Genomic DNA, 15,318 nt, shown 5'->3' on the forward strand with positions numbered 1-15,318 from the left:
GCAGCGGGAAGAACTTAGTCGATGTAAAAAGACGACAAAAGCTTTCAGAGGAAATAAAAGCAGATGGCCCGTGTTGGTGCTATTTTATTTTCTAAACCTGCAGGTGTGTTCGTGTCGGGTTGATGTCGTGTTGGTGCCAATTTTCAGACACAGTTTAAAAAAGAGGCATGTCTTAAATTAAAACAAAAAACCCTCCGTGTAGCGTCTTTCTGTGTAAATATCTCACGACACAACACAAAAACCTGCAGCTTATATTCAAGTGTGGCTTATATATATATACAAAATAGATTTTCTTTTCAAATTTAGCTGCTGTGGTTTATATCCAGGTGCTCAATAGTCTGAAATTTACAGTAAGTCAAAAAGAGCTTGAATTAAATAGTAGTTATCTTGATTTTAGCACAATTTGACTGTTTTAAAGTGAGATTTGACAGCAGTGGCTCCGTGATCAGAGCAGTGGTCCCCCATCCCGAAGGTCGAAGGATCAATTCCCCCTCGGACCATGTGATGTGCGAGCGAGGGGGCGATGGCGCAGATGGAACAAGTGTATTTTTTCATCCATTTTTGAAATCCTGATGTTTGTTTTGTACCTTGTGATAAGTTTGCGCGCCGTAGCTTCGAGACAAGTCCAGCAGTTTGAGGCTGAGGACCCAGTTCCCGAGCGTGGCCTCCACAGAGTGCCACTGTCCGTCCGACACGTTCTGGGGCAGATCCAAGAGCTGGACCGGATTTTCCGACGAGGATTCGGGAAGTCCGGGAGCTGAAGAGTCTTTGGTCAAAATGAGTCGGAGTCGCCCGGAGACGAGAGACAGAGTGAGCAGCAAACCGTGACTGTTCCTCTGAAACAACACGGCCCTGAGGAGAGAAACGACAGGGTTCACTTTACATCAGGGGTCTCGAACTCGAATGATCTGGGGGCCGCAGGAGGCAGAGTCTGGGTGAAGCTGGGCCAAATCAGGTATTCCACAAAAAAAAGCTTAAAGATCTTCTCAAACATCATCATTTTTTTCAACATACATGAGGAAATACGCCAATTCTTGTGGATTTTATGGATATACTTCATTATTTGTTGAATCTAATTGTACTGCGGGCCACAAAATATCATCTCCCGGGCCGCGAGTTTGAGACCCCTGCTTTAGATACTGAAATAAAAGCAATACGACTTTCAAATAATATTACATTTATTTAGTAAAGAAATTTGATTTTTAGTTCCATAAAAATAATCAAACTGTTCCCAGATACGAGGTAAAAGTTCAAATCAAATATCACTTTTACTGAAAACTATTGTAAAGCTGATTTATTCTTAATTACAAAAACATTGGACATCAAGACCGAGTAATAATTTGGTGTTTTGGTTCAAGACGATCGTCCAATCAGAAAGCAGAATGATTGTTCTGCCCACACGAAAAGTTAGTTTCAGAAAAAAAGTTCATTATAATTTTGTAATAATAATAATTTACTATATTATAATTAATTCGTTCCTATTTCATGCTTAAGACAGCCATTTGTTAAAAATAATTACTATATACACTAGTTTTGGGTTGCTTGTGTTTTATTTTGAAGGCCTCAGGAAGTGGTCACAATGCATTATGGGTAACAGCAGCAGAATTGAGCCAGATAAAAACGTGTTAAAATGAGCCTGCTTGTTGATGTCCAGAGCTGCTCATCTTGTGTTTAAAATCTTATCTACATCTATGAGAGCAATGGCTGTGAGTTGAAGGTGTATTTTAGTGATTTAAATGAGTTTATAAGTTGCTCTGTTGTAGAAATTGGTTTAGCACACGTTATTTCCAGGCATTAGACCGAGCCCATGATCTTGCTAGCTCAGGAGCACTATGTATTAGCATAGCCACACCTACCATCATGCATATTAACGACCTAATTAGCATATGAAAATACCGTGAAAGCAGCAGTTTGTGAAGTTTGCTATTTTCCTGATACATGTACTTTATGTTATGATGCTAATTTACATTTATTTGTTTGTTTTTCCAGTTTCACTCGAGCTTTTCACACCGCAATTGTAATGAATTGTAAGCTGTCCTGAAGACCGCGTTAAAGGAGGAAGACGCTCCATTTCCTGGCTCGTGAAAACCGACTTTGGCTGTTGATCTGCGTTCACGTACACGGTGTATCCAACACGTAATGATAACAGCAGAATGAGCGTCACGTGACTCTCTCGTTTGCGTTGCCAGTTTCAAAGCTGAAATCCAGTCGTTTTAAACCTAAAATGTCTTTCTCTCTCTGATCTGGAGGCCTCTGCAGCTCAGCGAGTGAATCTGGAGGTTCTGAGGTTCTTTCACGTGAGGTCCGTCCATAAACTGAGAATAAGACTCAATCGGACGAGTCTCTATCTGCAGGTTGAGGCGAGGTTTGTGATTATTCGGGCAGATTCTCAAAAGGAGCCACTAAATGTTTTATATCAGCTTTATCAATCAAACTTTATTTCTATAGCACCTTCCAACAACCAAAGCTGCCCAAAGTGCTGTACAACATTAAAAACACGATTAAAAACAATAAACATCATACAAATCAACAGCACATTACACCAGTAAAATAAAGAAAGTGTCACAGGGCTAAGTGTTAAAAGCCGTTCTAAATAAATGAGTTTCAAGTTTGGCTTTGAACAGAGGCAGGTCAGAGCTGGAACGCAACTCTACGGACAACGAGTTCCAGAGTTTTGGAGCGGCCACTGCGAAAGAACGATCGCCCCAGCGTTTGCATCGGGACAGGGGGACCTCCAGCAGACGGTGGAGCTCTGCTGGGCTGGTGAGGGGTCAAAATGTCACACAGAAAAGAAAAAAGAAGGTGCATTAAAAACAAACGTCACAATTTTAAAATGAATTCTGAACTGGACAGGGAGCCGGTGCAAAGAGGACAGGACAGGGGTGATGTGGTTTATCAAGGTAAATAACAAAAAATAAAAAACACAAACGAGTGAATTAATATCTGGATTTTGTCGACGGGTTAGGCTGGATCAGAAGAATTACGTAGCCGTGGAATAAAACAGACGGACACAGAGATTTAAGTTTCAGTGGCTGTACCAAATACTGAATGGAAAGTGAAAATACACACAAACAAATACCCAATATTTAATGTCAAGTTTCAAAGGATTTTGGCTTAAAATTTAACCTTTAAGTTCAGGCAAATTAAGTGCACTTCCAGGATTCAATTTGGCCCGGGGAGAGGAGCGCACGATTGGTCGAGGTGGTCACATGACTGAAATGAAATCATGACACGTAAAAATGGGAATTTATATATTTGACGGCAGGTTCGTGTATTTTAGACCTGGGTTACAATAGCTTTTTTACTGCCAATTCACCTGGAAGACCGGAGGAAAAAATGGTCAGAGGTCACAGCTAACGACAGTCGCTCCCTCTTTTCTGCGTCACTCGAGGAAAAACAAAAGGTAAAACACAACTCTGCCCACAACATTCCATCTTTCCCACAACCAGGGAATAATTTAGCTCCATAAAACCGCACACTGTGTCAGCGTAAGAAAAAATAATCTCACTTTTGTGTATTTATGACAGAGAAATCGGTGAAAACTTTGTGCCTGGTTTTGGTTTTTTGTTGTTTTGTTTCATTTGGTTAGGCCCAGTAATTACAGAGATACATTAACCACAAAACAAGTCAACAAATCTACAATCTCAGAATTAAACCGAAAAATTTCACCGTGTTTTCTGACCCGTCTCCAGCTCAATTTAAACAACGCAACCTTTTCGTTTCATTTCTGACCCCGGGTTTGTACGTGTGTGGGCCCCTCTGTTTAAATACTTAAATACTCGGACAGGCCTTAAAGTTTTGACATCCTGGTATTAAAATATGTGCGTTAGGGCTGTCAAAAGTATCAAAAATCAGATTCTAATCGATCATAAAACTAATATCGAAAGTAGACTCGTTTGAGGAGGAATCGATACTGAAAAAGTCACATTCACTGGACAAAAATGAACCTTTCCTGAATAGTTTTCGAATGATTTTGAGCAAGTATTAGACACACAGACCAGTTTACACCCACGGGCCGCTATGAACCTACGGGACGACTGGTATTTGAGTATCGAGTCTATTCCTGAGTATCGAAATCGTGTTTAAAACGTTAGTATCGTGACCACAGTAGAGTACGTGTCGTGTATGTGTGGTGTGTGTTCGGTTCTTACTTGGGCAGCACAGTTTTGAAGCTCAGCGTGACATTAACAGACACTTCGGTCTCGACCAGCGGGCTCTGCAGGAGTAGATACCCCCTCCGCTCGAAGGAGAAGGTGGTGGGGGTCTTGCACAGGGGCCCGGTGAACCCCGCGGGGCAGGAGCAGGTGTAGCCGTGTGTCCCGTCCAGGAGGAAGGGGGCGCAGGTGCCGTGGTTCTGGCATTTGTGTCCCTCGCAGCCCACCAGCCTCTCCTCGCAGTTGGGCCCTCCGTAGAGCGCGCTGCCGCCGCTGGTGGAGGTGGCGGTGGGGGGGAGGAGTTTGGGGCAGTGGCACACGTACCCGCCCACGAAGCCCTCGCACGTCCCGCCGTTCTGACACGGGCCGGGGGAGCAGTGGTCGATCACCTCCTCGCACAAAGAGCCTGGAGACATTAAAAAAAATCAAAATTAAAATAGCAATCCATCCATTTTTTTGAGCTTATCTCATGGGCTGGGGCGCGGGGGGCGGAGTCTAAGCATGAACTCCCAGACTTCCCCACCCCAGACGCTTCCTATGGTTAAATATAGGCAGGTTTAAATGGGACAAAACATTAACAACAAACAGTTAAATTTAAAGCTGCGGCGTGTTCGTTTTCATGCAGCTGTTTGACTCTATAGAGATATTTTCACTTTCAAACCAGGAATCAAACCAAGAATCAAACCAGGAATCAAACCAGGGATCAAACAAGGAATCAAACCAGGAATCAAACCAGGAATCAAACAAAGAATCAAACAAGGAATCAAACAAGGAATCAAACAAGGAATCAAACCAAGAATCAAACCAGGAATCAAACCAAGGATCAAACCAGGGATCAAACCAGGAATCAAACCAGGAATCAAACCAGGAATCAAACCAGGAATCAAACCAGGGATCAAACCAGGGATCAAACCAGGGATCAAACCAGGAATCAAACCAGGGATCAAACCAGGGATCAAACCAGGAATCAAACCAGGAATCAAACCAGGGATCAAACCAGGAATCAAACCAGGAATCAAACCAGGAATCAAACAAGGAATTAAACTAAGAATCAAACCAGGAATCAAACAAGGAATCAAACAAGGAATCAAACAAGGAATCAAACCAAGAATCAAACAAGGAATCAAACCAAGAATCAAACCAGGAATCAAACCAGAACCAGGGACCTGTGCGCTGTGAGGGCAGTGCTCGTTAATCTGCCTCTGTATCGACACAATGAGGTTTTGTTTAGTCAAGTGTCCAAACCTTTTCACCAAGGGCCAAATTTGAACATATTTCAGAAGCAGAGGGTCAAAGAGCCGTGGACACAGAGGTTTTTTTACGTGTCACTCATGAACGAGCCTCCAGACATTTATTCAGGGTTGGAACATGAGTTGAAAAACGATTGCATTAATAAATACGGTATCGATGGTGACGAAGAAGTAAGACCACAGTAAACTTCAGCAAAAAGAACTCTCGTATTTCTCGTGTTAGCGTAGCGTAGCTGATTAACTGTTAATATCTTACGTAAACATACCAGACACATTCAGTTCGTTGTCTATGTGTTAGCGTTAGCGTGTTTTACTGTCTCTATTTTATTGTCATTATTATAACTTGCCTTTAAAGATAAAATGTCTGTTCTTTGTCTGGGATTTTGTAAAATAAATTACCACAAAAATGCGACTTATCATCCAGCACGACTTATGTTTTTTTTTTCTTCATTATTATGCATTTTCTGCTAGTGCGACTTATACTCCAGAGCGAAAGTATAGTCTGGAAAATACTGTACTGTATTTTCTTGGCATGTTCACCCTTTACGACACCAGACGGTCCAGATCCCGAAGGTCGACATTCTGCTCTAACCCGCACAAACATCAACCTCCGTGTGTAGGTCATGTTTTTATGTACATTGTGCTAATCAAACTCAAAACTAAACTCATTTCCGGCCTGTATCATAACACAGTGTGATGTTTTTTGAGGTTATAGTGGTAGAATTACTTACATTCGCAGTAATAAATACAGCAGAGCGCCTAAGGGCCGATACAAACTGCTGTGAGGGCCGCGTTAAGCCCCCGGGCCACAGTTTGGACACCCCTGGTTTCCCAAACACGAGAATTTTAAAAAAGTTGTTGTAAATATGTTGTATCGTAACAGACTGAAAAATGACTTACTTTTTAAACCACCTGTGCTTAAATAATGACCAAAAACATCACATTACTGACTTTAATTAAGAGAGTAATTAAAAGTATGACCGAATCCTTAACGTGCAGATAGAGGTCTGTGTCATTCATACGGACAGAATAAACTGAAACACTGATTAACGATGGAGGCGCTGTGGGGATTTAGATCCGGCAGAGGCTTTTTAGATCTAAACCAGGGGCGTCAAACTCATTTTTACCGAGGGCCACATCAGCAAAATGAGGGCCAGATGTGACTGTGCGGCAGGATAAATGTCACTAAATGTAAACAAATGTCATGTAAAATAAATGTAAATACTTTTTTAACTTGTTAAATAACACTTTCTGTGATAAACTGACATTTTTAAAAGTGTGTATCTGGTCAGAACCTTCAGCTCTGCTTCAAATACGGACATTTACAGCCTTTTAATTATTGGACAATTTGTTGTTTTTCTTGCAGACTCACTTTTTCATACTTAGCTCTGTGTTTGGTGTCAAAATGTCGACGTACATTGTACCGACCGCGCCTCATAACACAAAAAACACACAGGTTTTTCTACTCAAAGCACAAACTTGTGTTCACCTTCACCTTTCTTCCTCCAAACTTCCTTCCACGCCGACAATTTTCCTCTTCATGAACATTTTGTGATGATTATTTGCAAATATTTCTCAGTTCCACTTGCTGGGAATATCATTAGTTTATTGTCAGTGCAAACATTAAAGCAGCATAGACTTATTTTAAAATGACAGCCATGCCTTTTAATTTATCTTCTCGCGGGCCACATATAATGATGTGGCGGGCCGCATTTGGCCCCCGGGCCTTGAGTTTGACACATGTGGTCTAAACCGACTGGATTTCAGCATTGAACTTTGACCTGGCAACCCAAACGAGAGCGCTCATTCTGCTTTCTGATAGGATAATCGTTTTGAGACCCAAAAAAATCAAATTATAACATAAAAAACGTGCCCATCGTGTCCAATATTTTTGTAATTATGAATAAATCAGCATCTCAATTGTTATCTGTGTTAAAGTTATATTTCATTTGAGCACGTTTACCTCGTATTTTGTGATATTTATGTAATTTAAAACCAAAATCTGACCCACAGCTCCTTAAAATCCATATATAACAGAGACAGTTTCACAGCCAAGCGACGTTAGCTCTCCCCTCTCACACATACGCACATCTTACTTAACACCTAAACGCAATTACGCCGTTACCTGTCCCGAACAACACAATCCCCAGAATGCACAGTCCCGTGGTCCTCATCATGGCGTCTCCTGTTCCAGTAGAGCGCACCTGGACTTGACTGTTAGCATCATATTAATGTGAGCGTCCCGGGACCACGGCAGACAGAGTACGTGGCCCTGGCCCGCTCCAGCCGCTGTGGAATAGCTGAAGTCAGGAGACCGGCAAAGCAGATCTTGAGGGATTAGCTTAATGCTATTTAGCCACCTTAGCGACTCGGTGCAGCGCGACCGGCTGTTTGTGTCCACAGGCCCGTGCAACCTGTGGATCAACTCTTATGTAAGCGGCTAACTCACATTTGGTTCACTTTAGAGCACTTTCTATATGATATTATGACGTGGTTAGCGACGCGTTATTAGCTTTGTGTGTTTATGCAAAAATGGAATTAAATAAACGGCAGAAATGATCGTCTCGGCCTTGTCATTGGGGAATTACACAGTTTTTATGTTTGAAAAATGTCTAAACAACATTTTTATCCCTACGTGTCTGACTCCAAACAGTCTAAACTATGTGGGCGGGGATAGGGGGTAGGTGAAAACAGGAATTTTGATCTGTGCATTTATCTTATTTTGCGTTATACAGTCGCACTATGTAAAGTTTTCACGTCTTTTAGAGTAGGGTTGAAGTCGATGAAAGCGTAGAAAGAAATTCCTGCAGTTTGATTGGTTGACTAAAAAGGGGGCGTGGCCAAAGCTATCAAAACTATTATGTAACTCTATGTATTTGACCCAAACTTGGGTTAAATACATCTCATACTGATCGAGTACAGACACCAAAACTGAAAAATTAGCTGGATCTGGTATCGGTTAAGTCGATTTCCTGGTTGGGTCTTTTATTTATTTTATTTTTATTTATTTATTTAATGTAATAGGACTATTTACAGGCTGATTTTGGCTCAGAACATGTCATAATATTACAACTTTTACTCACACGAAGCTGCTGTGTATTTATTTTACTGTGTTTTAAGGAAATACCTGTCAGTTTCTGTCCTTACACTGGTATCGGCAGAGTATCAGTATCGGTATCGGAGCCACAGACTGTGTAAAGAAGTGAACTAAGTGAGTGCGATGTCATCCACAGCGTTCGGCTCCAGTCAAATGAAGCTCATCGAGGCGAGAGCAGATACAGCGGCGAATTTGGAGCCGATTTCTGAGCACGAGTATCATAGCAACCAAAGAGCCAATCAGGAGCGAGGATGTCGGTTTAGCGGGGAGCGGGAGCTTAGCGACGCTGTCAATCAAACCTGTTGCTAACGCTAGCGGGAGTGACCTTGGGGGGGAAAAAAAAGGAGCCTGATTTGTCTGTTATTAATGTTCATATCTGGCCACAGTTTTTCAATAGAAAGTGAACTGGAGCCATGAGACCAAACCTGCCGTTCATGCAAAAACAAATATTTATGCAGGAAAAAAATACTGAGAAACTATGTGTGTGTCTAAAGATTAACTTATTATAATCTGCTTTTTAGAGACTTTTTAGACATTTTCTGTTTACAATAACGGCAAAAGGTAAAACAGAAATATTCCAAAATAAAAACAACAATATCAGGTTTTTCTAGCAGTTCAATTGAGGCTAAAAAAGAAGCTGTTAACATTAAAACTACCACTTGATGACATCACAAGGTGGACCAGAGCATTAGAGACAAATGTGTGAATGAAAACACAGAGACACATTATAATCCCCTTTAAGCCTCACACAATCCCTTTAAATGAGCAGTAGATCTGACCTTTGGTTCCATTGGGGCAGCTGCAGATGAATCCCTCAGCGTTCTGTGGGTCAAAGGTCAAAGGCAACAGAGGCTCGCTGCCGTACAGGACCTGCCAGGACCTCTCCACACAGCGGCCACCGTGCAGACAGGGGGCGCTAGAGCACTCAGGGATGTCCACCTCACACTGACGCCCCTCAAAACCTGAAACAGAAAAGAGGTAAGAATATTTACTTATTTATTTAATTTCCAATTTTTTTTAACATTGTGGATTATCATAAGTTTATTGTGGCTGTTTAATATCATTATTATTATAATTTATTTATTTATTTTATTTTTATTTTTTTTTTAAATTGTGGATTATCCTAAATTGTTATTATTATTATTATTTTTTAATTTAATTTAATTGTTGTATTTTTTTATTGTGGATTATCCTAAATTATTGTTATTATTATTTTTTTATTTATTTAATTTAACTGTTGTATTTTTTTACTGTGGATTATCCTAAATTATTATTATTATTATTATTAATTATTTATTTTTTTTACATTGTGGATTATTATAAGTTTATTTTGACTGTTTATTATCATTATTATTATTTATTTATATTATTTTATTCTTTTTTAAAAATTGTGGATTATCCTAAATTGTTATTATTATTATTTTTATTCTTTTTTTAAATTTATTTATTTTATTTAATTGTTGTATTTTTTTTTCATTGTGGAGTAGAGAAGAGAGATGGAGGGATTCAAAGAGGGACTGTCTTCTGTCTCTTCTCCTCTTTGAATCCCTCCATCTCTCTTTTTTTGTGTTTTGTTAAAATCATGATGGTTTGTGAAATATCTAAGTATAAAAACATGTTCATGATGCTGCGCTCGTGTTCAATGTTTAAAGTGATTTATCTTCCTCATGTTCGTTTCCTGACCTGGCCGGCAGTGACAGGTGTAGTTCCCCGGAGTGTCCTGGCAGAGGGCGCTGTTGAAGCAGGGTTCAGAGAGACAGGAGGGGAGCGGGGCCTCACAGTGTTCTCCGGTGAAGGCCGTGCCCGAGCAGTCGCAGCTGTATCTGACAAACACAACACAAATATATAATAAACTGTCACGGATGAACGATTAACAATCCAAAACAAAATAGTACATGTTTTTTATGTAATTTTATTTGTCGTATGATCAGGTCTGTGTAAATTAGTGACCAGTTTAAAACATCTTTCTCTTTTTTTAGTCTTTCTTTGTCAGGGACCATGTAGAAATTCATTAATCTTACAAAAGAAAAGATGATTTGTACCAGATTTATCATTATAAAACAATATAAAACATAATAAAACATTATAAAACGATCAGTTCATCATTAAATTAAATAAAATGTCATAAAAACATCACTCTGTGCAGGTTTTTACAGTGAAACATTTGATTATCTAAATGTTCTTATGTTTACCTGGTTGCTAGGTAACAGTTCTGGACGTTCCTACAGTGATGTCATGATTTACAACCAGGAAGTCAAATTTTAAACCTTCACCAAACTGGGAAAAGTATTTATTTATTTATTTATTTTAGGAAAATCTTAAATATAATGAGCTTAACTGTGTTTTAGTGAAATGACCCGACACAGGCACTTTAAACCAAATCCCTCCATCTCTCTTCTACACCTCCATCTCTCTTCTACACCTCCATCTCTCTTCTACACCTCCATCTCTCTTCTACACCTCCATCTCTCTTCTATACCTCCATCTCTCTTCTACACCTCCATCTCTCTTCTACACCTCCATCTCTCTTCTACACCTCCATCTCTCTTCTACACCTCCATCTCTCTTCTATACCTCCATCTCTCTTCTACACCTCCATCTCTCTTCTACACCTCCATCTCTCTTCTATACCTCCATCTCTCTTTTACACCTCCATCTCTCTTCTACACCTCCATCTCTCTTCTATACCTCCATCTCTCTTCTATACCTCCATCTCTTCTACACCTCCATCTCTCTTCTACACCTCCATCTCTCTTCTACACCTCCATCTCTCTTCTACACCTCCATCTCTCTTCTACACCTCCATCTCTCTTCTATACCTCCATCTCTCTTCTATACCTCCATCTCTTCTACACCTCCATCTCTCTTCTACACCTCCATCTCTCTTCTACACCTCCATCTCTCTTCTATACCTCCATCTCTTCTACACCTCCATCTCTCTTCTACACCTCCATCTCTCTTCTATACCTCCATCTCTCTTCTACACCTCCATCTCTCTTCTACACCTCCATCTCTCTTCTATACCTCCATCTCTCATCTACACCTCCATCTCTCATCTACACCTCCATCTCTCTTCTGTCGTTCCTCCTCTTTGCGGCCCATCTCTCTTCCATCTCTTCTCTTCTGAATCCCTCCATCTCTAATCTCTATTCCTCTTTGAATCCCTCCATCTCTCTTCTATACCTCCATCTCTCTTCTATACCTCCATCTCTCTTCTATACCTCCATCTCTCTTATGTCGTTCCTCCTCTTTGCAGCCCTCCATCTCTCTTCCATCTCTCTTCTCCTCTACTGAATCCCTCCATTTCTAATCTCTATTCCTCTTTGAATCCCTCCATCTCTCTTCTCTACTCCTTTGAATCCCTCCATCTCTCTTCACCTCTTCGTGGTACTTTGAACTAGAATCCCTCCATTTCTCTTCCTACTCTCCTCCTCTCCTCTCCCTCCCTCCCTCCCTCCCATCTCTCTCCTCTCCCATCTCTCTCCCATCTCTCCTCCTCTCTGAATCCCTCCATCTCTCTTCTCCTCTTCGTGGCACTTTGAACTAGAATCTCTCTATTTCTCTTCCTACTCTCCTCCTCTCCTCTCCTCTCTCTCTCCTCTCCCTCTCCTCTCTCTCTCCTCTCCCTCTCTCTCCTTCCCCTCCTCTCCTCTCCCTTCCCTCTCCCCTCCTCCTCCTCTCCTCTCCCTCTCTCTCTTCTCCTCTCCTCTCCCTCCCTCCCTCTTCTCCTCTTCGTGGTACTTTGAACTAGAATACCTCTATTTCTCTTCCTACTCTCTCTCCCCTCCTCTCCCTCTCTCTCTCCCCTCCTCTCCCTCTCTCTCCTCCCCCTCCTCTCCCTCCCTCTCTCTTCCCTCTCCCCTCCTCCTCCTTTCCTCTCCCTCTCTCTCCTCTCCTCTTCCTCCCTCCCTCTTCTCCTCTTCGTGGTACTTTGAACTAGAATCCCTCTATTTCTCTTCCTCCTCTCCTCTCCTCTCCCTCCCTCTCTCTCTCCTCCTCCTCTCCCCTCCTCCTCCTCTCCCCTCCTCCTCCTCTTCCTCCTCCTCTTCCGTGTCTCTTACTCATTCACTCCGTCTCTGCAGCGAGCTCCGTTCTGGCACGGCTCGTCCTGGCACTCGTCCGTGTTTGTTTGGCACCGGTCTCCGTGGAAACCGGGCGGGCAGGTGCAGCTGAAGCCGTCCACGTCGTCATGACAACGGCCGCCATTAAGACAGGGCCCCGACCGACACTCGTCCAGCTCCAGCTCACACGAGAGTCCTGTGTCAACGCAGGAGATCAAAGGTCAGGAGCAGGAGGAGTTTTAATGTGGAGCTTTTTCAAAATCCTTTCATCATCGAGCTTCAGAAAACGGGTCAAAAGAAACAATGTCAAAAATAAAAGTAATAAGGCCCAGAGATTCTGAAACTTTTACCACCGGATCTGAACCGGGTCTAACCCAGGACTAAACCAGGTCTAAACCAGGTCTAAACCAGGACCAAACCAGGTCTAAACCAGGACTAAACCAGGACTAAACCAGGTCTAAACCAGGACTAAACCAGGACTAAACCAGAACTAACCCAGGACTAAACCAGGTCTAAACCAGGACCAAACCAGGTCTAAACCAGGACTAAACCAGGACTAAACCAGGTCTAAACCAGGACTAAACCAGGACTAAACCAGGTCTACACCAGGTCTACTCCAGGTCTAAACCAGGTCTAAACCAGGTCTACACCAGGTCTACACCAGGTCTACACCAGGTCTACACCAGGTCTACTCCAGGTCTAAACCAGGTCTAAACCAGGTCTACCCCAGGTCTACCCCAGGTCTACCCCAGGTCTACCCCAGGTCTACTCCAGGTCTACTCCAGGTCTAAACCAGGTCTAAACCAGGTCTACTCCAGGTCTACTCCAGGTCTACTCCAGGTCTACTCCAGGTCTAAACCAGGTCTAAACCAGGTCTACTCCAGGTCTACTCCAGGCCTAAACCAGGTCTACTCCAGGTCTACTCCAGGTCTACCCCAGGTCTTCTCCAGGTCTACTCCAGGTCTTCTCCAGGTCTACTCCAGGTCTACTCCAGGTCTAAACCAGGTCTAAACCAGGTCTACTCCAGGTCTTCTCCAGGTCTACTCCAGGTCTACTCCAGGTCTAAACCAGGTCTACCCCAGGTCTAAACCAGGTCTACTCCAGGTCTACTCCAGGTCTACCCCAGGTCTAAACCAGGTCTACCCCAGGTCTTCTCCAGGTGTAACCCAGGTCTACTCCAGGTCTACCCCAGGTCTTCTCCAGGTCTACTCCAGGTCTACTCCAGGTCTACCCCAGGTCTTCTCCAGGTCTACTCCAGGTCTACTCCAGGTCTACTCCAGGTCTAAACCAGGTCTAAACCAGGTCTACTCCAGGTCTACTCCAGGTCTACTCCAGGTCTACTCCAGGTCTAAACCAGGTCTACTCCAGGTCTACTCCAGGTCTACCCCAGGTCTACCCCAGGTCTACTCCAGGTCCACTCCAGGTCCACTCCAGTCTCACCCGTGTATCCTGGAGCACACAGACACTCGTACGTCCCGACTCCGTCCACACACGTCCCTCTGTTTCTGCAGGGCTGGGACACACACTCGTTCACATTTATCTGACAGTGAGCTCCTTGGAACCCGGGGACACAGAAACACGCGTAACTGTCCCCCCGGACTCGGCACAGGGCGCGGTTCTGACACGGGTTTGGAGAGCACGGGTCCAACGCCGACGGCAGCGAGTCCGAGAACACGCCTGTGAAAGAGAGGACAGGTGTTAAGAGAGATGTGTTATAAAGGACTTCAGGAGGAAAGAAAACAGGAAGTAGATCATGATTTAAAGGTTAGTCAAACTTTTCACACCAAGCGCCAAGAAGATTTTGGGTCTTACGAGCGCCACAAGATCTAAACCAGGTCTTAAACTGCCACCACCCAAAGAAGTACACACATCCATCCATCTTCTTCAGCAGGACTCCCAGACTCCTTCCCTTTCCACACTCACTCCCTCCAGCTCTTCCAGAAGGATCTTGAGGCGCTCCCAGGCGAGAGACAGGCCGTGTCCCAATTTGTCAAAATTTGTCAAAAAACAGGTCTAAACCAGGACTAAACCAGGTCTAAACTAGAACTAAACCAGGTCTAAACCAGGACTGAACCAGGACTAAACCAGGACTGAACCAGGACTGAACCAGGACAGAACCAGGACAGAACCAGGACAGAACCAGGACCAAACCAGGACCAAACCAGGACCAAACCAGGACTAAACCAGGACGAAACCAGGAATAAACCAGGACTAAACCAGAACTAAACCAGGACTAAACCAGGACTGAACCAGGACTAAACCAGGACTAAACCAGGTCTAAACCAGCACTAAACCAGCACTAGACCAGGACTAAACCAGGTCTAAACCAGAACTAAACCAGGACTGATCCCGGACTGATCCCGAACTAAACCAGGACTGAACCAGGACTGAACCAGGACTAAACCAGGACTGAACCAGGACTGAACCAGGACTGAACCAGGAATAAACCAGGAATAAACCAGGACTAAACCAGGAATAAACCAGGAATAAACCAGGACTAAACCAGGACTAAACCAGGACTAAACCAGGACTAAACCAGGATTGAACCAGGACTGAACCAGGACTAAACCAGGACTGACCCAGGACTGAACCAGAGCAAAACCAGGACTGATCCCGAACTAAACCAGGACTAAACCAGGACTAAACCAGGACTAAACCAGGACTAAACCAGGACCAAACCAGGACTAAACCAGGACCAAACCTGGTGAATCAGTGTTTATTTTGTTCAGTTTAAACCTGAACATTCTTCCTGAAGA

General features: G+C 43.1%; 1 protein-coding gene across 1 annotated transcript in view; it reads right to left on the reverse strand.

Annotated features, from left to right (window-relative positions):
* The window catches only part of crb1 (crumbs cell polarity complex component 1), a 63,998-nt gene that overhangs the window by 40,576 nt on the left and 8,104 nt on the right, over positions 1 to 15,318 (reverse strand). The window contains exons 2-7 of the mRNA XM_055221561.1: positions 14,003 to 14,239; positions 12,563 to 12,758; positions 10,185 to 10,324; positions 9,281 to 9,463; positions 4,152 to 4,560; positions 588 to 852 (exon numbers count right to left, since the gene is read on the reverse strand). Of these exons, the coding sequence (XP_055077536.1) occupies positions 588 to 852; positions 4,152 to 4,560; positions 9,281 to 9,463; positions 10,185 to 10,324; positions 12,563 to 12,758; positions 14,003 to 14,239 (1,430 nt within the window). The remainder of the gene's footprint in view (positions 1 to 587; positions 853 to 4,151; positions 4,561 to 9,280; positions 9,464 to 10,184; positions 10,325 to 12,562; positions 12,759 to 14,002; positions 14,240 to 15,318) is intronic.

The sequence above is a fragment of the Periophthalmus magnuspinnatus genome, chromosome 4 (assembly GCF_009829125.3).
Source record: "Periophthalmus magnuspinnatus isolate fPerMag1 chromosome 4, fPerMag1.2.pri, whole genome shotgun sequence".
NCBI classification, from domain to species: Eukaryota; Metazoa; Chordata; class Actinopteri; order Gobiiformes; family Gobiidae; genus Periophthalmus; species Periophthalmus magnuspinnatus.